Source organism: Channa argus, chromosome 22 (genome assembly GCF_033026475.1).
Source record: "Channa argus isolate prfri chromosome 22, Channa argus male v1.0, whole genome shotgun sequence".
NCBI lineage: Eukaryota > Metazoa > Chordata > Actinopteri > Anabantiformes > Channidae > Channa > Channa argus.
In genome coordinates, this window is record NC_090218.1 from 3,779,552 (window position 1) to 3,805,375 (window position 25,824).

General features: G+C 41.7%; 1 protein-coding gene across 1 annotated transcript in view; it reads left to right on the forward strand.

The window, feature by feature from the left end:
* The window catches only part of tecta (tectorin alpha), a 26,403-nt gene extending 1,548 nt beyond the window's left edge, over positions 1-24,855 (forward strand). The window contains exons 3-25 of the mRNA XM_067492544.1: positions 9,620-9,676; positions 9,768-9,907; positions 10,029-10,316; positions 11,011-11,148; positions 11,284-11,449; positions 11,589-12,001; positions 12,247-12,817; positions 12,918-13,528; positions 13,616-14,186; positions 14,932-15,560; positions 16,235-16,889; positions 17,404-17,603; positions 17,695-18,075; positions 19,434-19,720; positions 20,027-20,307; positions 20,766-20,876; positions 21,102-21,304; positions 21,416-21,579; positions 21,701-21,949; positions 22,561-22,723; positions 22,818-22,902; positions 23,161-23,280; positions 23,378-24,855. Of these exons, the coding sequence (XP_067348645.1) occupies positions 9,620-9,676; positions 9,768-9,907; positions 10,029-10,316; positions 11,011-11,148; positions 11,284-11,449; positions 11,589-12,001; positions 12,247-12,817; positions 12,918-13,528; positions 13,616-14,186; positions 14,932-15,560; positions 16,235-16,889; positions 17,404-17,603; positions 17,695-18,075; positions 19,434-19,720; positions 20,027-20,307; positions 20,766-20,876; positions 21,102-21,304; positions 21,416-21,579; positions 21,701-21,949; positions 22,561-22,723; positions 22,818-22,902; positions 23,161-23,280; positions 23,378-23,481 (6,587 nt within the window). The 3' untranslated portion in view covers positions 23,482-24,855. The remainder of the gene's footprint in view (positions 1-9,619; positions 9,677-9,767; positions 9,908-10,028; positions 10,317-11,010; positions 11,149-11,283; positions 11,450-11,588; positions 12,002-12,246; positions 12,818-12,917; positions 13,529-13,615; positions 14,187-14,931; positions 15,561-16,234; positions 16,890-17,403; positions 17,604-17,694; positions 18,076-19,433; positions 19,721-20,026; positions 20,308-20,765; positions 20,877-21,101; positions 21,305-21,415; positions 21,580-21,700; positions 21,950-22,560; positions 22,724-22,817; positions 22,903-23,160; positions 23,281-23,377) is intronic.
* The last annotated feature ends 969 nt before the right edge of the window (positions 24,856-25,824 follow it).

Consider the following 25,824-nt stretch of genomic DNA (forward strand, 5'->3'; position numbering starts at 1 on the left):
CAAGGCTTTAAAGAAACACCTGAGGGCTCTGTTGCAGCTGGCCACCAGTGGGATGAGGCTCTTCTACATAAACCGGGAGATGTGTCTTTGGACCTGAGGAGTTGAAGTGCGGCTGCCGGGCGCTGCACTCATACAGCATTCGAGATGGAGATGAGATACTAGTTGTGCCCAAAGTCAAAAGCCGCTGCAGCTCCTCAGATCTCAGAGTCAGATGGATATTAAGCTCTGGATATTAAGCTTTGACTTTGTCATTTTTTATTTAGAAAAAAGGGTAATAATGTAAAGACATTTTCTCCACCAGATTGATTAAATGTATACATTAATATATTTCCACGTTTATGCTTAAAGTGGCTTGAGAGGCCAAGACTACAGGTTCACACCTCATTTATTAAAACTCATTGAAACCCACCATGATGCCAATATTGTAGTCCCTTAAGAAACAAATGCTCTTAATATTTAATGCACAAATTGCACACTGATTTATACCCAAAGCCACTTTCTAATTGAAGTTTTCAAATCGAATTAGATCTGATTTAAGGATTAAAAACATCCCCCGTCCTCCCTGACTTGCTTTTGCCACTGTTGCATGAGGCTATTTATTTGAAGCTATTTATATATAAATAAAAGTAGTGAAAAATGTTGAAAATGGGTTTAACAAAATGCAATGATAATTATGTTTAAAGAATAACAGCAGCTGCTGTACAATACAATTGCAGCATTTATTGTGTTTTTTCAAAGACATGGCCTTTTTTCCGCAGCTCAGCTACCAGTTGCTCAATGTTTTCTCTTCATTATCTCTTCACTTTTTTTAGTAAAGGGTTTAGTGTGTGAACAATATTGTTTGACACCACTGAGAAGAACGTTTTACCCCTGGGAATATACAGTGACCTTTCAATTTCTTAGTGTTATCATTGCCAAGAATTTACATGCAAGTAAAAACAATTGGGATGATACATTTAATCACCACAAAAGAGTAGCTGATTGATTGATGTGCATAAGTAACTGAAAAGATTAACTACACCCTGTTCTTACCAGACCAGTTAATTTAATTAATCCTTAAAAGTCCTAGGATAAGCCCTATGTGATGTCCAAATGTATTTTATTTGAGATACCATACAGGTCATTAAGACACCCTGGCAGAAAGAAGAGACAAATCTGAGGTGAGCTTGCGGGAAAAGGAGTGTTGATGCTCAAGTTACGGCAGGTCTTCTGGCTGTCTAGCCCATGAATAGAGCTGCTCTCCCTCCCCATAGAGACAGTTGAGAAATGTTGAGGCACGTCATACATTAGCTTAATTGTTTTTCAAATTTTTCCATGTTTAAATGAATGATGGGTACAATTTGTACACCAGGACAGAGAGATCTGTTTTTTTTTTTTCTTCCTACACTGTTTGGCTGTGTGTTGTAGTTACATGTCTACATTATAAATTACCTTATTGTTTCTAGTGACTGTCTCCATTTCCCTCTGAATGGCCTCCTTTTTGCAAATACTAGTGAGAGCATTGATATCATGGATTGCTTGATAAACAGAAAAGTAAGTCAAGTCAGACTCTATATTTGCACATATTGTTCCTAACATCAACTGCATTGGTTCACGAAAAGTGTTGAGACTTTGCAATTGTTTAGAGGCAGCAGACTGGATTTGTTAGCTACCATAATAAAATGTTTGTCTTGAACACTTTTACACCACTTTTACCTAAATGATGTTTAGGCTTGTGTTACAGCTGTGAGCTGTGTTGCCATTATGTCTGGCAGTCTTTGAGTTTTCTGGTGTTTATATAGCTTTTCTGACACTTTTCTTTGTGTAGTACATAATAAAGATGGCATTTTTTAATATAAGTGATAGAGAGGCCAACATACAAAACAAGGGTAAGACCTAAGACAATAAACCAATGAGTGGTAAACAAAGACCCAAACCTAAACAGTGAATGAACGAAGTCATTTAACTGAAAGTGGTGCGCACATACAAAATCAATAAACTAAAGATTGTGCAGAAGCTTGGGCTGCAATAAAACAGAGTCCAAAATCATAAGTCCAATAGAAAAGGGAAGTCAAGAGTACTAGGTGGGAAACAATGTCTGTGAACATTCACTAAAGGGAACACTGTTAGATTGGGAGACAATCTGGCAAGAATCAGTGGGGAGAGCTGGGTTTAAATAAGCAGGGGCACAGGTGAAAGCATTCAGGGTTAACAAGGTGAGTAAAGAAACCAGAGGCCGAGGAACAGGGAGTGGTGCTGAGGAACTACAACATAAAAGCCAGGGGCAGGAAGTAAAGCTAGTGAAAGTAAAAAAAAATGTCCAGGATTGTGACAGATTGAATGGATTCACGGGAATAAATTAGATCAGCATAAACCATTTTTAGAGTAGACGGCTGTATTGGTTTGCATGTTGTGACGATTGTGTTGTTTGATTGAAATCATGTTATTGATGTGTTGTTTCAGGAAAACAGAGTTTATAGCATTTGTAATCGCACATTTTCAAATATGCTCTTTTTACCCTCACCTCTATTTGTCAGTAATAACAAATACAATATTTACCTACTCTTTATTTACTAATGTACAATTTATCTTGGGTTGCTTAGTATACAGTGTTTAATTTATGTCACATTTGCTCTCTGTATTTAGTGTGTATGTTCACATTTTCAGTGATTTAGTGGATTTGCTTTCTTTAAGATTATGATGCTATTTTACACATGCATTGTTTAAAGGTGCTTTCACATCTCTTAAAGAAATAAATTATAATTATCTCAGATTGTTACAGTGTATACTTTATAGTTACAGGCATACAGGCAGTACTGCAGTAGGATAATGTATTTAGGACCCCAGTGCTCTGCTGACTATTATTGTCTGATGCCGTCCATTCTTCAACTTCCTGCAGCTATGGTGCTGTTCATACACAGGACAGTATGGTAGTCACTCCAGGGCAGCAATTTCTAAGAAATAGCAGTGTTTGTGCCACAGTTCATCAAATTGCATGTTGATCACAAAGAGACACTCCCATTGTCCCATCTATGTGGTTTTCTGGTTTATTCTTAATTTATATGGATTTATGTATGATGTATGATGATGATTTATTTAAGGGAACACAAATATCCATTAGGATCATCTCATCTCACACCCCTCTATGACAGAAGAAATCTCCAAATGGCTCTAATTATAACGTATAAAAGTGCTACCTGTTAGTTTCCAGGCTTATTCTGCTTGTACCTGTTGTAGAATCTGCTTCATGCTGTTCTTTTCTGTATGCGTGAACTATAAATACTCCTAATGCCAATTGCTACATGATAAAGTTTTATTCCTTTATCATGGTAATTGACAAATTAGCCTCAATTACCAGTGTACGTTATCACTTCAGTTTTCATTTTTTATTCATTAAGAAATGTATGAAGGTTATTGAAGAAACAATTTCATGTGGTGGAAAGAAAATATAATAAAAAACATGGTAACGTTCAATGAATTGGCTTGCTAATGCCTTTTCAAACTTTTGATTCAAAAACAAAATATGGATTGTAGAAACTCAAAATTGCTAACGTTACAGACAGAATACGCGCATGACCAACATGTACAGCTCTGTTTCACAGGCTGAATGGTTGGCCGTGGAGAAGATGGGATTCTGCAGATCTTCTCTCTTTCTGGCAGACGTGTTTAAGTTGAGCTGCAAAGAGTCCATTCCATACGTGTCAGGCGGTGTTGTGTTTCTGGGGCATTCCCTCTACCCCCCCTTCTCCCAAAAGCATGGCTCTAATCCTGAATGGGATATCTATGACACCCACCACAAACACCTACCCTCAACTCACTGTCACCGGAATGACCCCCTTCTTTGGGAGCCATTCAGTGGTCATTGGTGCTCTTCACATTTTTTGTTACACTTTATTGTCACCCCCAAGGACTGAAATTCATGTTTGACAGCAGCTGATTACAGAAAAAGTAAAAACCACCTCAAATATATGGTAAAATACAGTAGTGTAAAGGTAGGCTGTAAGCTGTTGAGTCTGAGATAAGCAGGGAAAAGGCCTGAAGCAAGACCCCTTCACACACTGCAGGTAGAGCAGCCCTTTATTAAAGGTGCTACTCAGTTTTTTTTTGATAGCCAGCTATTTGACCATCATCCTCCTATTTCCCATCTCCTCTACTTAGTCCAGAGAGACCCTGAGCACATAGCTGACTTTCTCCATCCATTAGTTCAGTCCATTTCCTCTGCTGCTGTAATGCTACTACCCCACCAGATTAGTGCATAGAAGATGGTGGGTGCCACCATAAATTCATTGAACAGTTTGAAGAGTCGTACACCCTTCAAATAATCCAAATTCTATCTAAAGCTAGAGTCTACTCAGTCCGTTTGTACAGGGCAGTGATGTTGTCTTTCCAAGTCAGATTACTGTTGAGATAAAGACCCAGGTATGAGTGAGCAGCTCCTGAAAATAAGTAGGATACATAGTTCAGCAATACAAAACAAGCTGCTATACCTTGATTATTTCCCTTGTTTAGAATAATGAAAAGTTCACTTAAAGTTTTAATCTGTTTGTTATGAGATTTATCGTTATATTGACATACAAAATGTCAATATACAAGGGTGTTTTAGATGGTTTCTTTGCATTTCGCACCACCATTGTGTTTTGCTTTGGTTCAGTCTTGACAACCATCCAATGGTCTGACAAAGCATTTGCTTTTCAACATACATTCTCACCAAGCTGCTATCATTGCAAGGCTTTGGGGTTACTCATGGAAACTAGCCCCAACGCATACTGAATTTCTCAATGGACGCGTATATGGCCATTGTAAACACAGACAATGAATTAGTCTCAACATGTCAATTTCTAGACCACTAAGGCATAAAGGCGTCTTTATAAAGGTCACTGGAGTATCGTTGTGGACCCAACCAATTTTACAAATAACGTGTCATTCCAGGAACATGGCTGTAACCCAACTCTTGTCACTGAGCCGGAAGATGTCCACTAATGCAGGTCAGACTGTGGTTTTAAGATGGATTCTATCGGTTGCACCTAGCACCTTGTTGCACAGTTAGTTCTCTGATCTGACCCATTGCATTGTGAAGTGGAATTGTGGGCAGGGGGGCTGAACAGGGCCTATTGAGTGCCGAGGTGAAGAAGTGACTGGGGTAAGAAGGTTTAGGTTACTGGAAGGAGGTGCACTATTGTGAATAGAGCGGAAGGAGAAGAGGGCAGGGCAGAGCCAACTACTGGGCATCAGGGTTGAATTAGAGTGGCCCACTCCATGGATTAGGTGACTGCTGAGTAGGTATCCAGTCCAGGACCTTTTTTGTGAAGGTCAGGCTTGATGAATTCTCCAGAACTTGTGATGCTGGATACTTTGACCCTTTTCCCACACAGTATCTTCCTGCTGCATAGAAACCTTTGATGCAATTGCATTGTTTCTAGCAATCAGTGGTTGCACCACTGATATTTTGAGTCACTCTCTCATTTCTAACAAGAGGATAGTGGTATAAGAAAACCAGTATTGCAACAAACACCTATTTTGTATTGTTAGGTTGACTGCTCCTGCTATTACCAGCTCTCCATAGATCAAACCCATCCGGCCAACTGAGTTGTTCAGTGAATTAACCTCTGCCTCAGCTGTTCTGTGGAGGTTTTTAGTGTAAAACTTTGTAGGCTTTTTAGGTTGTACAAGACAGCACACCTATGTACATTAAATTAACACTTCTTTGGGCAGATTAAATACGCAGTTGTGGCTCTGAGTATGAAACTTGCCTTTAAAGCTGCTTAAACTGATCCTTGACCAAATGAGGGCAGAACTAGCAGTACTCATTTACACATCCAGCAGCATTGAGCATCACTGTGACGCAGATTTTTCTAACTGACAGATATGAGACCAACATTCACTGTCCATTTTGCTTTTTTAAAAATACTTTTCTTTTAAAAGCTACACATTCTGAACTAGCTGCTCACCAACTTTGTCATTTGAGCTAAGAGAGTCTGTGGTTTCTGTAGAGGTTGGATAATTCTCCGTGGGTGAATATCATTACCCTTAGCCCGCTTGCACAAAGTTTATTGTACTAACACCAATTAATGCAGCTTTTTTACCCAGCTTTGCAAAGCTCTTTACAAAGAAGAGAAAACACAGAGCATGATCAGTTTTCTGTTCCTAATGAGTTGCACTGTTAAAGAAAAGGAAGGCAGCAGTGCGAATGCATACCTGGGTCATTCCCACTTTTTCATCTTCGACATTTCCCAAAACACAACTCTTAAATTGGGAAGCTGGAGCGGCCCAGTAGGTCATCTGTAACTGTTGATTTTCTTTGTTCCTCATTGTGCGAAGCTCTTTTTCACAGGGTTGTGAAGGGTATGCTACCATTTACACAACAAGCTGTGGGAGGTATAAAAGAAGCGTCCACAGAGAGCCGCGGTCCTGCTTAATGGGAGTCCAGGGCCTGCCCTCAGTCCTGGAGCCTTTCACACATCTTGCTCCGTGACTCTCCAATTACTTCCACTGTCCTCTTGCAACAAAGACCCAACTGACTGCCCTCTCCTTCCCAGACCCTATCAGTGTGGATTCACCTGAGATTTCCCCTCACTATCTCTCCAGCATCTCTGGAAATAAAGTGTCTTGTATAACCTTGTAAATGAGGCCGTGCCTAATTAAAAAAAAGGGGGTCCACAGAGAATCCAAAGTGACTCATGTTAATTCTGTAACTCTACCTACTACAGAGCTTGAAAAGCAAGGTTTCAGATTGTGTGTGTGTTTCTGTTTTTGTCTATAAATGTCCCAGAGTGAGACTGTACTACTTTGGTTTGTGTGCTCAGGTGCCTTTAGCTTGAACTTTACTGAGTGAAATCTGACAAAGTCTACATTGCAGGTAACACATAATCCAAAGGCAGTGTTTAAGTCGACCTCATTTTACACCTACCATGGATGAAATCATTCACTTGGAGAGTAAATCGCATTGCCCAATTTTATAGAAATTATCACCATATATTCTTGCTAGTTGCATTTAGGTGCTGAATAACACATTAATAACAACACCTTATTCTTTCCATCATATTGCATAATCACTTGGCACCTTGTAGGCGTTGGTGACAGTTCGTGCCCAAAGGCTTGACCTTCATCCTGTCTGAGAACTTCTCTTTGTGCAAAAAACCCCCAATTTTCCTACATTTAAAATGTGTCTGGAAGCAATAATTATAGTTTTACCCACTTCCCTCCATCATTTCTAGCACTCTGACCTCTTCTCTCGCCTTCATACTTATGACTCTGTTTTCACTCCCCCTCTTCCTCAGATTCCTATGCTGTCCCTCCCCTCGGCCTTCCACTCCTCCCCACCTACCCTCTTTCTGATCTCAGATTAAGTTGAACACTATCCCAAGTAAACTTTGCACCTGCTGCTTTAGACAGAGCTCTTTCCACTGCTTCAACAGAGATTTTCAGTCTCCACAATTTTCTCCTTTAAGGACATTTTAACCACCCTGCACAAACCTTTGGATTGTTGTTGCTCTAGCTGGTAATTCTGTGGAGTTGAACAAGTAGAGAGCTACTATCTGGACATCCAGCTCCTCCATATACTCCACTTTCCGTCACTTCAGCAGTCATCACCTCCACTGCCTCATTTTGCTGTCTCCATCAGCACCACTGTGGATGGTCCTCTGTTGGATGGGACACTGCTGTGTGAAAGCTGACAGGTTAGTGAGGTGCTAGATGTCCGTCTTCTGAGGGAAGGTGAGTGCATCATTTCCTCCTCTGCATCATTTCATTTGTTTATTTATTTTTGACATGACTCTGTTGCAGGAAGGAACATAAACTGATCACTTTTAAATATTTTTTTAGCAACAACAACTCCCTGAAATTAAAAGAAAGGTGAAAAAAGAAAATACTTTTGTTTTTCTTTAATCTCTGGACCCTTTGTGGAGTCCAAAAACCCAGATTGGAACCAGTGATCTAACATTTCTACTATTGGCCACCACATTGCCATTGGTGTTAGAATTAAGGCTTTTTAAGATTTTACTGAACAATTTTGACTTCAAGTACATAAACTAAATGCCATTACTTATCCTGATTTTTAATAATTGTAAATAGAATAAATCCATGAAAGTGAGTCGATTAAATTCTTAAAAAAGCATAGTTTTTTGGAATACTAAGGTTTAAGTACCCTGTTGGACCCAGTGGCCTTATCTTAATTGCCCTGTTAAAAGGCCCCAGAGTGATGCCAGTCAGATAGGAAGGTGAGCTACATGAGTCAAAAGACCAATTGTGATAATCTTTCTGCTAAAAATGTATGATGAGAGGCTGATGACATTACAGCAAACCTCTCTCAGCAGTGCCTACTCATCTTGGCACACCTGAACACAATTTACCATGAAGCAAATTAGAATTCACACAATAGGGAGATGAGAGATTTGACAGAAGAATCCACTTGACCCTTCATACCTAATTTATCAGTAGTGTCTAATGGTTTGGGCTAGTGGTATTTATAGGGTGTGGTGATTCCAAAATTATAAGCTACTATTGTTGGGTTTTACAAATAGCCCAGCTGCAATGAAAACACTTTCACATGAGTACCGACCTGCTGTCTGACAAAGTAATGTCAACTCAAAGCTCCACGTAAAAGCTTTTTCTGAATTTATTGGCACCGAATTCTCAGGACACATTTACCGTGAACTAATAATATTGCTCAATAAAGACCAAATCTATAATTTTAGCCCGAGTATTTTGAGAATAAAAATAAACAGAACAGTATGTCAACTACAAGTACTACATTTTGACACAGAAACTATGCACTCAAAAGAACCATGGGCATTGAGGGGTGACCATTACATCTACAAAATGCTGACACTTTTTTTTTGCACACCTGTTTCTCTTTGTCAAGTCTGAAATGACACAACTATCAAAATAATAGATTTCGAAAGGCGGAATGTAGTGAACGGTATGCGAGGTGTAAAGTTGGCAGTGAGGTACAAATCAATGTAAATTCACTTTATGTTCAGGCAATACCTTTTAGAATTCCCTCAGTTTCATTAAACAATTAGGTTTAAATGCCATATGGTCATTGTAACATATGCCAACTTGGCTTTACATTGTACATTGCCAAAAGGAAGCTTGCCAAGCCAGGCACTGAACAGCCCCAAAGGGCCACTGCAAAGGCCTTGGCAATTCAAACCTACTCACTTAAAGCCATTAGTGCCCCAGTGTTTACTCTCCTTTCCCTTTAGCCAACAAGGCATGGATGGCTCTCAAACAGAAGTGGTAATGAGGCCCTAAGCAGCCTCGCGGCTTCAGACACGGAGACACTGGAGCAGACCAGGCCAGTTTGGTCAGCTGCAAGGAATCGGGGCACAGAGAAGCCTGTAGTCCACTATTGCCTGTTCACATGGGACTTAAGGCAAATGTGATCCTGATACATTGTTCTGGCATGCATAATAGGGCCTTTTCAGGGTGCCTCAGGGGAGACCTGGGAGCCTGATCTAAAAGAAGTAATGTGACGTTGGCTTGATGGCTTTCCCTTCTTTCTACTTTTTTCTTAAAGACTTTTTTATGGGATGATGTCCTATGACTCATGTCTACCTGCATTTCCATTAGGTTTAAGGCAAGACAGATAAGGTGACATTAGTTCAATATGATCTCCCTTCCTATTCTCTTTGTGTTTTAGAATGGTCAGGTCAGGCTGTCCAGTCATTCTGCTCCACCTCTTCAGCATCTTTGCACAGTCAGGAGGTATGACATGAAGATATATCTTTAAACTCATACACTGCCCAATGTCTTCATTTTTGAGATCATGTACGTTTGTCTCCTCTTAGCTAGTGCTCAGGACATCATGTATCCATATGGACCTGGCCATAGAGATCTAGAGACTCCCAAGATGGATGATGGGAGTTCTCCTGAAATTTCTTTGCTCATCCCCTTCGTGTTCTTTAATATTCCCTACCGTTCCATCTATGTAAGCCTTGCTCCAAATCTCAAACTTACTATTGGATAGAAAACCGTAATTTATTAGACTTATATACTGCATATCTTAGTTTGTGATGCTAAAAACCCAACCCTGTCCTTTCTTTTCATAGGTCAACAACAATGGCGTGATCTCTTTCAACGTGCAGGTCAGCCAGTTCACACCAGAGGCTTTTCCTCTGAGTGACAGCAGATCATTTATTGCCCCATTATGGGCAGATGTACACAATGGCATTCGTGGAGATGTGTACTACAGAGAGTCAACCGAAGTAGAAATACTTGAAAGAGCGACCCAAGATGTCCGGAAGTACTTCAAAAATATGCCCACCTTCACAGCCACCTGGGTCTTTATTGCAACATGGCACCAGGTCACCTTCTATGGAGGAAGCCAGACAACCCCGGTAAAGACCAAATAAATAGTCTGTTTCACATATTGTATGAACTCCAGAGGATGTCAGGAGAAATCTGCCTCGGACATTGTCACAGTTGCAATGCACCTATTTAACACACAGCAGGAGATGGTGCGCGTGTCAGAAGCTTACTCACAGGAGAAACTCAGCTAGTCAGCACAGCAGGCACAATATGATAGAAAACTTAGGTTGTGCGTTACGTTGTTACTTTTACTGCACATCAGAGCTCTCCATCTAATAAAAAAGTCAAGTGATAAACGTCATCAACACCACATTTGCTCGCTCTATCCTTCCAACATTTTAGGACAGAGCAGCAAGCTGCACACTTAATACGGATTTTGTACTGGGGGCTTGCACGATAAAGTCCAGAAAATGTCGAAAACATCTCACTTAGACACTTGCATGACAAAGCTATTTTGGATTTTGATTGTGGTCCCTGATGACATACTATTTAAAAAACCTTGTTCACTACACCAGCCAAGATTTAATAGACCCATATGTTGAATGAGACATAAAAGGAATATAAAATTCTCAAATGCATTGTTGACTGCAAGGGAACTTGTTGTTTAATAGAAAAAGGCTTGTTCTGCTTTTTGTGTACTTTTTGTGTGTTTGATATGTAAGTCTGTATTTCTCCTTAAGCACTTATTTTATTCTCTTTATTCTCTCTTGTTTTTCTTAAAAGGTGAACACCTTCCAAACTGTACTGATATCAGATGGCGTGTCATTCTTCAGTATGTTCAACTATGGTGAAATCCTGTGGAGCACAGGAACAGCCAGTGGTGGAGACCCTTTAACAGGACTTGGTGGGACAACAGCTCAGGTACTCTAACAGTGCCTCCCAAGGTCATTTTGTATGATTAATAACTTTAATTTAATTTTGTATGATTATAATTTAACAATTTTCTGTTTTAATAAAGATTTCACCTCACATCCCTTAAAACTTTGCCCTTTTCAGTCAGGTTTTAACGGTGGAGACATCGGTCACTTCTTCAACCTACCAGGATCACGATCAAATGATGTTGTGAACATTGAACAAACAACCAACGTGAATATTCCTGGCCGTTGGTTCTTTCGCGTAGACACTGAACTGATAGATCCTGCCAATGGCTGCAGCTACAATGGCAAGTTCACTCATCAAGCAGTGATAAATACATAGTATGTCCACACAGAGTGATATTTTGCAAAGTAGCTTCAGTATCTTTAGTTTAGCAAACCCAAAGGCAGCTTAATAATGCCATTCCTTTTTTATATTGTTTCCAGGACGATATTACAGACGAGGGGAAATCTTCTGGTTGTCTGACCAGTGCTTACAGCGATGCCGCTGCCTGGACATCAACAATGATGTGCAGTGCCAAGAAGCACCATGTGGGCAGCTAGAGACCTGTGAGCAGCAGGAAGGGGCGTTTTACTGCCAGCCAACCAGAACCAGCACTTGTGTGGTATTCGGCGACCCTCATTACCACACCTTCGACGGCTTCCTCTATCACTTCCAAGGCACTTGCTCCTACCTGCTGGCTCGGCCATGCTGGGAAGTGGCTGGGCTGCCTTTCTTCAGTGTGGAGGCCAAAAATGAGAACCGTGGGGTTGCCTCAGTTTCCTGGCTCAAGGATGTCACAGTGGAAGTATATGGTCATAGAGTCATGTTACCCAAAGGCAGTTTTGGAAGAGTCCAGGTGACATTAACATTACCAAATATATGCCTTATATATACTTTTTGTTGGGATTTTGGTTATGTGGCTAAAAATACACTTTACACAAGTCCTTGTTTGAGCATCTTGACAGTGTGATTTAAGCACAAACACAAGTTGATGATCCATGGTCCAAAAGAGTTTTATTATAATAAAGGAATAGGAAGAAAGTTACACTGATGATTGTTCTCCAGTCCAGTTTTTGACCTCCCCTGTACTCCTTTCTCTAGGTTGATGGCTTGATGAAGACTTTACCGGTCCAACTCCAGCTTGGAGCCATCAGGGTTTATCAGTCTGGGGTAGCTGTTGCTTTAGAAGCAGACTTTGGACTCTTAGTAACATATGATGGCCAACACTATGCATCCATCTCCCTACCTAGCTCCTATTTTAACAATACTTGTGGTCTTTGTGGTAACTATAACGACGACCCAGCTGATGATCCTGTGCTTCCCAATGGCTCTCTAGCAGAAAGTGTGGTGGAGTTGGGGGGCAGCTGGCGAGCAGAGGACACAGACTGGAGATGTACAGATGGTTGTGCACAGAACTGCAGCTTGTGCGACCCTCTGACAGAAGCCTTCTACTTTCGTTCAGACTACTGTGGGCTTATCAACAAAACCGATGGACCTTTTAGGGACTGCAGAGCTGTAGTGGATCCAACAGCCTTTGTTTATAGCTGTGTGTATGACATGTGTAGCAATAGGGATAACATCACCACACTCTGCCAGGCCATCCAGGCCTATGCTCTGGCCTGTCAGGCCCTGGGTGTCACGATAAGACCGTGGAGATCCCGCACATTCTGTGGTGAGATTTTGTTACATTCACTTTACACTGATCCTTTAACTTACATTACATGAATGCATTTGTTATCTGACCCAATTCATTTTCTCTTACTGGCTCTCAGCTTTGTCATGTCCAGAGTTCAGCCATTACCAAGTATGCACAAATGCCTGTCCAGCCTCCTGCTCAGACCTTACCGCTCCTCTGTATTGTGCCCACCCTTGTACCGAGGGTTGCCAATGTGATCCAGGCTATGTTCTCAGTGGGAGCCGTTGTGTACAGCGTGAAGACTGTGGCTGTGAGCATAATGGTCTCTATTACCCCCTTAATTACACTTTCTGGTTGGGCCCCAGTGGTGAAGAAGGTGAATGTATCCTCCGCTGCACTTGTGGTGCTGCTGGGGAAGTGTCCTGCTTCAACGAGTCATGTAAGGAGGGCGAGGTGTGTGTTGCAGAGGTGGGCTTGATGGGTTGCTACCCTCGGAGGGAGGGAGTGTGTTCGATCACACAGAACTCAGTGACATCCACCTTTGATGGTACCTCCGTAAATTTCCCTGATGACAGCTCATACTACCTGCTGAAGCTGTGTGGTGTAGTGCCAGCTAATGGCTCAGTGGTTGAGGTGAAGATAGGCAGGCGCCTGGTAAACAAAGGCCCTGCTTGGAAAAGACCTGTGGTCGTTACAGTGGCCAACTTGGAAGCTCAGATAGGAGGGATGGATTTTGACATAGTAAAGGTTAGTATTTTCCCTACTTCTCAAAACCCTTCTTGTTTTATATGTCTAGCTTCTTAATGCCTATAGCTATTATTCCTCTTTTTTCAGGTGAATGGTGAGCAAGTGGCTCTTCCATATGTCCATCCAATGGAGATAATGATGATATACAGAGCACCAGGCAATGCTACAGTTGTGGAGTCCCGTGGTCTGCTTCGTGTCCACTACACACGCAAAGGATTCCTCAACATCTCCCTCTCCACGCTCTTCTACAATGTTACTTGTGGTCTGTGTGGTGTTTTCAATAGCAATGCCACCGATGACCTTCGCCTCCCTAATGGACGCCTGGCAGAGTCTACTGAACAGTTCACTGACGGCTGGCGGTCAATTGCTGATGACATTACCTGTAATGGTGACTGTGATGATCTGTATCGCATGTGCACAGACTTGCGTCTCTACCAGAGTCCTTGGATGTGCGGCAACATCAATGACCCTGGAAATAGTTCATTTCTGGCATGTCATGCAGTGGTCAACCCCTCACCATTCTTCAGGAACTGCTTGTACAACATGTGTATAAAGGACGGGAACCGTTCAGCCTTGTGTTCCTCACTGCAGGCTTATGCCACTGCATGTCAGGATGCTCAAATAGGCCTCGCTTCCTGGAGGAGTGCCACCAACTGCCGTAAGTAAATCTTGCCGCACTCTCAGGAAAAGGCAAGATCATTTGGTTGTTTGGTGTGATAATGTCTCTGTCAGTTTACATTAGAGATTCACAGCTAGCCCAGCTCTTCCTCTAAAAAAATAAAACAGTAAAGTAAGAAATTTGCCTTAAACAACACATTTGTCATAGTTATTCGTGTCATTAGTTAGAATTCGTTGAACAGGTGAAAATGTAAAAATGTTCACTGGTGTCCCGCTTTAGTTTTAGTCCACCACTGCTGATAGCAAGGAACACTTTTTTAGAAGTGTACAGCACAAATGCTTTATGCTATGAAGTTTCAAAATGACATTTTCAAACCACCACTGCAAAGCGAAACTTCTCAGCTGATTATGATCTTTTTCCATATATGCGATTTAATTCACTACTTTCATTTGTTGCAAATGCAGTGTGCTACTGACTTTTTGCTCATCATCCATCATTTTAAAAAATTCTGATAGATGGTTTAAAAACGTGGACTATTTTATCCTTTTATGCTATAACCTAATTCACATGCACTGTAATGATGAGTCAACTTTAACTGCACCTGCTGCCAAGGAACAAGCTAAAATCTTTTCAGAGCCACTGTTTAATTCTACATGTGTTTAAGTATTTGCCAAAACAAAACTATTCATTATTTTAGATATATGGATTAATCTTCTGCTATAGGTTTGGTTTCTGACATTCCTTTTCTCCAATTCCTTTCTGTCGTCTTGCTCTTCTGTCTCAGCTCTTCCGTGTCCAGCAAACAGCCATTTTGATGAGTGCACCAGCGCCTGCCCACTTACATGTGCCAACTTAGATGAGCCTGAAGAGCCATGTCCTCTGCCATGCCAGGAGGGGTGTCAGTGTGAGGAAGGCTTTGTGCTGCGGGATGGGCTGTGTGTGTTACGCAGTGACTGTGGCTGCATGAGCCAAGGGCGCCAGCTGGAAACTAATCAGACTTTCTGGACAGACTGGGAATGCCAGGAGCGCTGCTACTGCAATGGCTCTGACAACAGTGTATACTGTCAGCTAGCAACCTGTCACCCTGAGGAGTACTGCCAGGAGAATGATGGCCTGTATTTCTGCCAGCCGCGCACCGAGGCTCTGTGTGTGGCAGCTGGTTATGGACATTTTTTACCATTTGGTGGGGTCCCATTTGAGCTACACAGCTCTTGTACTCTTAGGATGGCCACTACCAACTGTGGGAGAGAAAACAGGGATCATGCAACTGTCAATGGAGTTTTTCCTCCGTTTAAATTGGCAGCTCGTAATGAGGAAAGGGACACAAGCCAGGCAATTTGGGTCAGGGGCTTTGTGCTGGAGGTCTATGACTATCAGATTGAAGTCTCTCGAACCTACAAAAACACTGTTACGGTGAGTGTATGAGTGTATAAGAATGACACTAAATCTATCAGGAGTGTTTATCAGCTGTAATAGGGAATGAGCCAAATGACCATAAGCTGGGACTTGGTCCTTGGTATTTATTTCATCTTAACAACATTTTTCTGCATGACCTGTGAAGGTCATAGTTCAGTTTTATATGTGAGGACATGCTATTTCTAATCAAGCCGATAGAATAACCAGTCAGAGGGTGAATTCCTCTTTGATTGGCTTAAGGTGGATCTAATTTCAATGGGCATCTTTTATCAGGCTGGATTTGGCTCAGACAAAACCCCGACCCTGAGCGACATTTGGACTGGGTTCACAAACCGACTAAAAGATCTGAGGAGGAACAGAAATAACACACATAATCCACACACACGCATGCACGCACGCACACACACACACACACACACACACACACACACATTTTCTCTCATTCTCTCTGTTTCCATCTTTCTCACAGTTACAATTAGATTAAATGAAAAACACACTGGAAGTCTTAATGATATCCAGTGGTGCCCTGGGTTTCCCCACATACTTGAAATATTCAGGTCAGTTAGATTAGAAAATACATTTGTAGTAAAAATTCCTCTGTAGGAAATACTGTATGTATCATGGGGATCATAGTGTTAAACCTTTTCCAACTATAACTATTTTTCACACAGGTGAATAAGGAGCGTTTGTACCTCCCTCTAAAGCTGGGCCAAGGGAAGGTTAACATCTCCACCTTTGGTATGCATCTCATTCTGGATACAGATTTTGGCCTGAAGGTTGCCTTTGACTGGAACACACTACTCCTGTTGACTTTGCCCCGTGACCTCTACAACGCCTCTTGCGGCCTCTGTCAGGGTATGCCTTTATCCCCACCTACCCTTACCACCACTGACTGGGGCATGGCTTGGGCAGAAAGGGACACCTTCTGTCAGGTGGGCTGTGGAGACTCTTGCCCACGCTGTGGTCTGGCTGAGAAAAGCATGCATAATGATGCCCCTCTCATGGTAGCTGACGCCAGCATGAACATCAATGAGAATGGGCCAAACGAAATCAACACAGGCATACGTTTCCACATTGGAGATGGACTGTACGTGTTTGTGGAGCCTGAGGCGGTGAGGCTGTGTGGACTAATTGTGGATCGAGGAGGTGTGTTTGCACGTTGTCACAGCAAGGTGGCACCAGCTTTCTTTTATCAAAGTTGCCTGCAAGACACTTGTTTTGACCAGGGAGCTCCTGATACAATCTGTAACTGGCTGCAGGTCTATGCCAGCACTTGTCAGACCCAAGGAGTGCTTGTCACTGGCTGGAGGAGTGACACACCATGTGGTGAGCTCACCTTAACTTTGCGTGTTTCCCTCTAGTGGTGTCTAATTAAATAAGATAATGTAACCAATACTCACAGCTCCTAAATTGTTCCAGCATGCACGTACCCCTACAACCACAAACTATATTGTCATTTGTAGATTTCTGTTTCTCCACTGGTTATGCAAGAGAGCTAAATACTGTATACTGCTTTTGGAGGTGTTGGCAGGGTTGTGCTTGAACTTTGGACAGAGCCAGCCTGTTCCCTCTGCTTGTGGTATTTATGCTAAGCTATGCCAAGTTCATCACCATATCAAACTGGCATTAAACCTCCACATTACTCTTGGAAGCCAAATGACTAAACACATTTTCTAAAATATTGAGCGTTAATATAGTAGATCTCCATAGATTCACAAATATTGACAAATATTTTCCCACATAAAATCCCACATAAAAACACCGTTCAGTACTGGAAATTTGTATGTATGCTGTGCTCAGTAAAATTAGCTAATATCTTTGCCAAACTGCCTCCTCCCAGTCCAAAGCTGTCCACCTAACAGCCATTACTCGAGTTGCATGTTGGTTTGCCAACCCCAGTGCGCCCCAGCCCGTGGCCAGAGGGACTGCAGCCAAGACTGTGTGGAGGGCTGCCAGTGTGACCAGGGCTATGTACTCAATGGCAAGAGCTGCATCCTGCCTCAAAACTGTGGCTGCTACACTGATGGCAAGTACTTTGAGGTCAGTCTTTAAGTTGTAAATACATATGTATATAAAAAAGATGTGGTGGTCATAGTTTTGAGCTAAACTAATCAATTGTTCTTTATTTCAGCCCAAACAGCTGTTTTGGAACAGTGACTGCACAAAACGGTGCCAGTGCATTGGACGAAACCTGATCCAGTGTGATCCAAGGCGATGCAAGGCAGAGGAAGAGTGTACCCTGCGGTACGGAGTGAGGGGTTGCTTTGCACGCCGCTCACAGCACTGTGTCGCTTCAGGCGGTGGGGTCTTCAGGACATTTGATGGGGCATCACTGCGCCTCCCAGCCTCTTGCTCCTTCGTCTTGTCCACAAACTGCCACAAACTGCCTGATCTCTCCTTTCAACTTATTGCTAACTTTGATAAATGGAGCACACCCAACCTCACCACTATCTCTCATATCTACCTGTACATCAACGAGGAGAATATACTCATCTCTGGCAGCACTATCAAGGTGAAATCCATTTAACCATCTTCAGTTATTCAGTATATCACCCAAATTTTAGAAATTGCCTTGATAATGTCAATTTTGGTATAGAGTCTATCATACTTACAAATTACACTCCATTCATTCTGAAATGAACCCGTTTTCACAGAGAACAATTAGAGAGGTAATCTCCTGGTCTATTGCCTGGTGATATTTTATTCTTTAACTGTTTACTCACATCTGTAATATCTTATTGTTGTCCCTGATACAGATTAATTAATTCTAATTTAATTATTGTCGGATATAGAGTAGTTTTTTAATATATAGATAATATATAATTGTGTCTGTTCCGTTAACTTGTTAATGGGCTGCGTTGCACCTACCATTTACAGTCCTCTCATAAATATTTTAACAAACAGAGCTTATTCAAATCTCCCTTTTCTTTCCTGAATACTACTGAATATACAGCAATAGTTCTTTTAATCCAATTAAAGCTTGTGAGAGCTGTTCTGTTGCTGGCTTTGGGCCATATCATTTAACTGTTAATGATCTGCTGATCTCCTCTAACTGTAAATCTTAATGCTTCTTGATCTAAGTGAGCCACTGACCACAACATTTTTCTGAATTGCCTGAGGAACTATGTTAGCATCACAGATTATGCACTGCAGTGACTTGGATCATATTCACCACAGCACAGTTGGTTTCTGTCTTTGCTTTGGGCTGTATCCTTTCTTATCTAGTTATATGCCACTTTTATTGTTTATACTACCAGCCAAATCTGCATTCCTGTGCCATGTTGCAGAGCTCACATGTTTAAGTTCATAAACCTCGCCCAGAGGGAAAAGAAAGGGTCTTGGTTTATGTGTTTGTCCTCCATTCATCCCTTAATTTTCCTTAGCTACTTATTGGGTTGGGTCCTATCCCAACTGCCAGCGGGTAAGAGGCAGGGTATCACCTTGGACAGGTTGCCAGTCTCTCCTAGGGCCAACACAGAGAGACATACATTGACAGACAACCATTTATGCTCACATTCACACCTACAGGCAATTTAAAGTCACCAATTAACTTAACACGCATGTTTTTGGACTGTGGGAGGAAACCGCAGTACCTGGAAACCAACGGGGAGGACATGCACACAGAAAGAATACAGCAGGATTGGGATTCGAAACCAGGGACCTTCTAGCTGTGAGGTGGCAGCGCTAACCACTTCACCACCGTGCTGCCCTGTATATGTCATTGTATTGTCAAATACTACCCTTAAACTTGGCATAGAAATTTCAAAACCTTCCAAAAATCTATTCTTACAAATTTAGGTTTTATGTTCAATTGTTTCTGTCACAGTGAGGAAATTACTTCTCACACACACAATCTGTGTGTCTTCCCAGGTCAATGGCACACCAGTATCAGTACCATTTGTAACGGGGCTGATGACTCGTCTGTCCACATCTGAAGGTTTCATTGTCATCGACACACCTCAGGACATCCAGGTTCGATACAATCGCTTTAACACTCTCAGCATCACAATGGGCCAGCGGCTTCAGAACAAGGTGTGTGGCCTTTGTGGAAATTTTAACGGAGACGCCAGTGATGACTACATTACCTCTAGAGGCAAGCCGGCTGTTAGCTCCCTGGAACTGGCCCAGAGCTGGAAGACCAATGGAATGCAGAACAGGTAGACTCACAAATGTAATGGAGTACATTCTGCTCCAGCTCGGGACAGGAAGTGGGCTGGGTTAAGCATGCTGTGTATGGGGCTGGGGAAAGGTTTTGTCTGCTCTGTAGCCTAACCTGTGAGTTTTACACCAATGGCAGGAACAACCATCTGGTTTTGTTTCACTTTCTGAATGGTGTGGTCTATTTTTAAAAAGCCTATAAAGTACTGTTTGCCATCTTTACAGGGAATGTTTCATCAGCTGACTCTATCAGCAGAAATCTTTAATAAGAATAACTCTGCAGGATGTCCAACTTTCTCCTCTAGTTGTGATGAGACCCAGTATGTGGCTCTGGCACAGTCCTGTGACAACACTGCAGTGGTGGCACTTCAGGGGGAAGATGCCTGTCAGAAGCTCACCCAGCTAAAGGGCTTTTTCCAGCCATGCCACGGACTGCTGGATCCCAGACCCTTCTACCAGTCCTGCTACCTGGATGGCTGCTATAATCACCGCAAGGCTCAGGTCTGTGGTTCGCTAGCAGCCTATGCTGAGGCCTGTCGCTCCTTGGGCACCCTCACCACCAAGTGGATCACCCAGGAAAACTGCTGTAAGGGAACCATGAGGCTCCAGCCTCTTGTTAACAAGGTCCAAAGAATCACTGGCAGTCGATTAAAGAAATGTACAGGAGATTCCTGATGAAGTGGCTGAGTTGATAGAACAGAGATCCACATGCCAGGGTTATTGGTTCGATTCCCAGTTCCTTCTGGCCAGATGTCGGAGTGTCTATATGAGTCTAATATGAGTTATTACAACAGTGTTTGATTTCCACAGCGAGTGGCAGACACTTTTTTCTAAAGCCACCTACAAGTGAGGTAAAAACGTGAGAGAGAAGACATTGACAGTGCCATGACAGGACATATTTCATTTAAAGGAATCACTGAGTGCCAGAAATGGAAGAATAGAGTTTTTAAGTGTATGGGACTGTCTTTCAATTTTATTTGAATACTGGGAGTGAGGCTGCAGAATTAGTGTGACAGCTAACATTGTGTGTTGACCTGTCTTTAGCAGAATGGATCTATGACCCCTGTGCAGGCGAGATCTGCACAAACTACACGTGTGAGCTAGAAAATGGAGGGGACCTATGTGGCTGTCCAGAATTACCCACCAGTACTGGAGGTGAGTGCTCTATATAGTACCAGCATTATATCATCCACATCCAGCGTTAATCCTGTTTCTTTAATTATGTTGAATGTTGCCTATAAAACCTCCTTACATGTGAACATTTGAGAGAACATTTAAAAGAGTTTTGGGGGTTACAGTGTTTCTACAGCAATACATTTACATACAGCCCATGTTCTGAACCTACAGTGTGTTAAAAGTTGTGATGTTTATCTTTGGCAGGTGATGATGACATTATCCAGGCAGAGGTGACATGTAAGCATGCCAAGATGGAGGTTTCCATCTCCAAGTGTAAGCTCTTCCAGCTGGGCTTTGAACGAGAGGACGTCAGGATAAACGATGAGCGCTGTGCCGGCATCGAGGGAGAGGACTTCATCTCCTTCCACATCAACAACACGAAGGGACATTGTGGCTCCATCGTACAGGTCAGCAAGTTAATTTTAATTCATATTCATGCTCAAATGTTCACTGTGCTCTTTGTTGACACACCTTTGTGCCGACCACCTCTGATGACAAGATGTTTTTCTATCTGACAGTCGAATGGTACACACATTATGTACAAAAACACAGTTTGGATCGAGAGTGTGAACAACACTGGGAATGTCATCACCAGAGACAAGACCATCAATGTGGAGTTTTCCTGCGCCTACGAACTGGACCTGAAGATCTCACTGGAGACGGTCCTCAAACCTATGCTCAGGTTAGACAGGGGCACACAAAATCAGGCATTAGGTTTAAGTTAATATGTTTCCCTCAAACAAAAAAAATAGGATGTAACAACAGGCTACTTTCTCATCCTTGGTTTTTTTCCCATCCTTCAGCGTGATTAACCTCACCTTACCAACCCAGGAGGGAAACTTCATCACCAAGATGGCTTTATACAAGAACTCCTCCTACCTAAATCCATACAGGGAGGGGGAGGTGGTGCTCAGCACGCGGGACATCCTCTTTGTGGGCGTCTTTGTGGAAGGAGCAGATGAAAACCAGCTCATCCTCATAGTGAACATGTGTTGGGCCACGCCATCTCGCTACAGCAGCGATCGACTTCGCTACATCATTATAGAGAGAGGGTCGGGAAGGATTTTTTAATTCTGCACATACACAAAGGATGGCTTAGAGGAAACATCACACACACTGCAAATCAAAATATCTTGAAAAATAGTTTAAAAACAGTTTAAAAGTCTGACATATCTGACAGACACAGTAATTTACACCACAGAAAAATAACAAATCCTCACATTTAAGGAACTAAAGCTTCAAAGCTTCAAAGATTCCGTATTTTATTAACATAGAGCTGCATCAAAGATCACGTCCTTCACGGAGTCTGATGTAGGAAGAATGTAAAGCTAAACTCTCAAAGATTTATTCTATATAAGTGGGATTTCAGACACACAGTTTTTTTCCTCACAAAAATTTAATAAAGAAAGAAGCTTTCCCAGAAACTGGCCTGGACAATTTAGGCCAAGATTAAAGATGTAAATGTAATAAACCACCAGGGCTCAATTGAAAGCACTGATTTTCTGTGCTTCAGTAGTAGCAGCAATGTGAGGTGGCAGTAGTCTGGCAGATTAACAACTGTGTTTTGCTAAGATGATTTTTGCTCTTCTCGACAATATGGGATACTCAACAAGATTACTCCCTGTTAATCATGATGTATTTCTTTCTATCTGGATCTCACTAGGTGTCCAAACATTAAGGACAACACCATTGGCATGGCAGAAAACGGTGTATCACTCACTTGCCGCTTCCATGTCACAGTTTTTAAGTTTATTGGGGACTACGATGAAGTCCACCTGCACTGTGACGTTTCCCTGTGCGACTCAGAAACAAACGCGTGCAAAGTGGTGAGAAGCTGGAGCAAAAACACAGCCTCAAATCACCATGTTGATGAAACAGTGTTGGTTGTAATATGTGTGTGTGTGTGTACTGTGCATCTAGAATTGTCCACACAAGCGAAGAATGTACTCAGAGGGCAGTGACCATATAGAGCACATACTGACTGTTGGACCCATAAGACGAAGAGGTAAATAAAATAAATCCAGCCTTGCAATATTAGTGGATAGTTTTTGCAGTTCTTCGAAGTCATTCTGGTTAGGTTAATTATTAGGAATAATTTAAATGTGAAAAAACACACTTGAAAGGTCAAGGAAAGAACCAATTAAAGGGCAGGACTGTTCCTTTCAACTTCACTGTAAGTTCTTCTTCTATTCCAAATATGTCCTGCAGTTTTTAATTTTCTCAGCTTTTGTAGGATTTTTATGAGTCACTTCTGTCTCCTCAGAGTCAGACTGGTGTGAGCAGGAAAACGGCGGCTGTGAGCAGATCTGCACCAGCAAGCTAACTGGGCCCGTCTGCAGCTGTGTGACCGGGATGCTGCAACGAGACGGGAAAAGCTGCCGGAGTAAGGACCACAACCACGCACACATATATACACAACCCTCTTGAAACTGCACAGAAAGGGGTTCTCTCTAAAATTAATGGTTTCTTCTTTTTCCCAGCTGTGAGCTCGAGCTGCAACACTACACCTGTGGTTCCTCTGCTGATCGTCAGCGCTGTGATCTCCATGGTCGTGGCTTGTATTCACATTCCCGTCTTCTCTTAACACCCAGTGAGCAAAGCAAGGGAATGAATGAAACACATCAAACACATAAAAGACTTGAAGATGCACTTGAAGATGCATTGAGTAGCTAGTAGATCAGCTGTGTGCCACAGAGAATACGTTGTACATTTACAAATCTTTAAATCAAAACATCATTGAAAACACTGAGGGTAAGTCGCTATTCTAAACATGTGGACAGTCAGTTCTGCTGAAACTCTAAAATGTCCCTTCTTCACTTCCCACTGGGGTATTCTTCCTCTTCCTCAATCATTTCCATACTTCAGGACACTTCATCATGTATTGTAGAGTCTTTTTTAATACAACCACCAGATGCCACTAGATTGGATGACAATTTTCCAATACTGCACCTATCGGGTTTATGGTCATTTAGGCATGGGAGACCATATGATTAAAGTTAAAGGGGGGTTAGTAAGAAAAACACAGGAATCCAGGCCACAGGTGTTCAATGCGAACAAATGTATGAATGTAAATCACTGATACAGAGCACATGTATAATGAGTGTAATAACCTTGCAAATGCAGTGCATTCAGTGTGTACTTACACCTGCACTAAGACGTGTTTTTTCCTTATCCACATAAATTAAACATCTACATGCCCTCAAAATGTCCCGCTCTGATAGTGTCTGGAATTAAATTGTGTCAGTGAATATAAATCCTCCCATCAGGCTCCTGACCAAGCAGTGCAATCACAGTTTTTATCATTCTAAACTAACAAAATCAAAGTGGGAGTGGCCTGCATTTATCGTGGATGTCAAAGTGGAGTTTATGAATGATGTATTTCTGTGTGAGAAGACCTTGAGAAGTGAACAATCTTATATTTGTATCTAATTTTGGTGTTATTAATTAAATTAGTGCCCAGTGATGTGTTCTGACTGTAAGAAATGCGAACAGTTGTGCCATTAAAACATGTCATTTTTGTCACTACTTTTTGTGAACTTTAGTTTTCTCATGTCTTTGCATATTTGTTTCTTTCTAATGTTACCATTTTTATTGAACATTGGCTCTGACTGATTCTGAACCTGAGTTGGCATTTTAGGATGGACTCAGACAGTACTGTAAACCTGCCAATAGGGAAAGTATTAGATGCTCCAAGCGCTGCCCCCGTTCATTTGCCTTTATCCGGCATTTTTTATGTACGTTTCTGCTGAAGCCAATTAAAGTTTTGGATTATTACTTTTTCCACAGACAGGCCTGTTTTGTGTACTTCAATGTACAAATGTACAGCCCTTGTCAGATTGGCGGTTTCAGTGTGTTTAAAAACCAAAAGATGTTTTATCCTTTGAGAGCAAACTCACACCACCATAAATAAATGAAGACGTTCTCAAAGTCAAGAGTGAGTCATGTTTATTTTATGCACAACATCCAGCCGTGTCTGTATCTTACCACACCCACAATTCTCCACACTTTTTCTTAGTGTGTAACACATGTTTTCTTTGTAGTGTTTATACCAGGAAGTAAACTTGATTAAATCAGCTGTGTCCTTGCAGCATGGTTCCAGCGAAGTGATATGTCTCACTGAGTCCGCACCTTGTGCCTGTGTTTGGCTCCTTGGGAATTGCAAAATAAATGTTTCTCCACAGTGTAACATGCAGTGTGCCGTGACTACCAGGCATATATGCTCCTGGTAGTCACGGCACACTGCATGTTACACTGTGGAGAAACATTGCAACATTGCGTAACACTGCATGTTACTGTTGTCATCCATCGGTGATACTTGATGGTAGCATAAGGCAGCTGGAAACTAGTTATCACACAGTATCCATACAGAATTTACCTTTTTTAAGTTAGTCCATTGTTTTTTTCTAATATTATTGTGAGAATAAAAACATTGTTAGCTTTTAGTGAATGAATCACACTTAAATGTTGCCTCCATCTCCAGTGGAACTCACATGATGAACACAAGCACAGCAAATACAAATATAAGTTAAACAAAAGTTGGAATAATGCAAAAGGTTGATCGAAACAGTGCATGTGCACATCCATTATGTTTATGTCATCCACAAAGACAATAATCAACTATCTATCTAAAAGCTATTACTGACCTTGTACCTAATTAGAAATGGGCATTTCAACTTTACTGTATAAACACATATGTACCTGCAGGGGCATGGTTACTGAAAGTGAATCTTTTTAGTAATCTTAGAAGAATAAATAAAGTCAACAGTGAGTAACACTCTTTAAATGAAATATTCAAACATCCTTCTGAGCTTTAACTAGTATTATTATATCATATTGCTTTATGAGAGGCAGAAGACAAACACAAACTAGGACCTACAGTATTTAACAATGATGTTAAGACTATTTCAGCCCCTCAGTCACATGAACA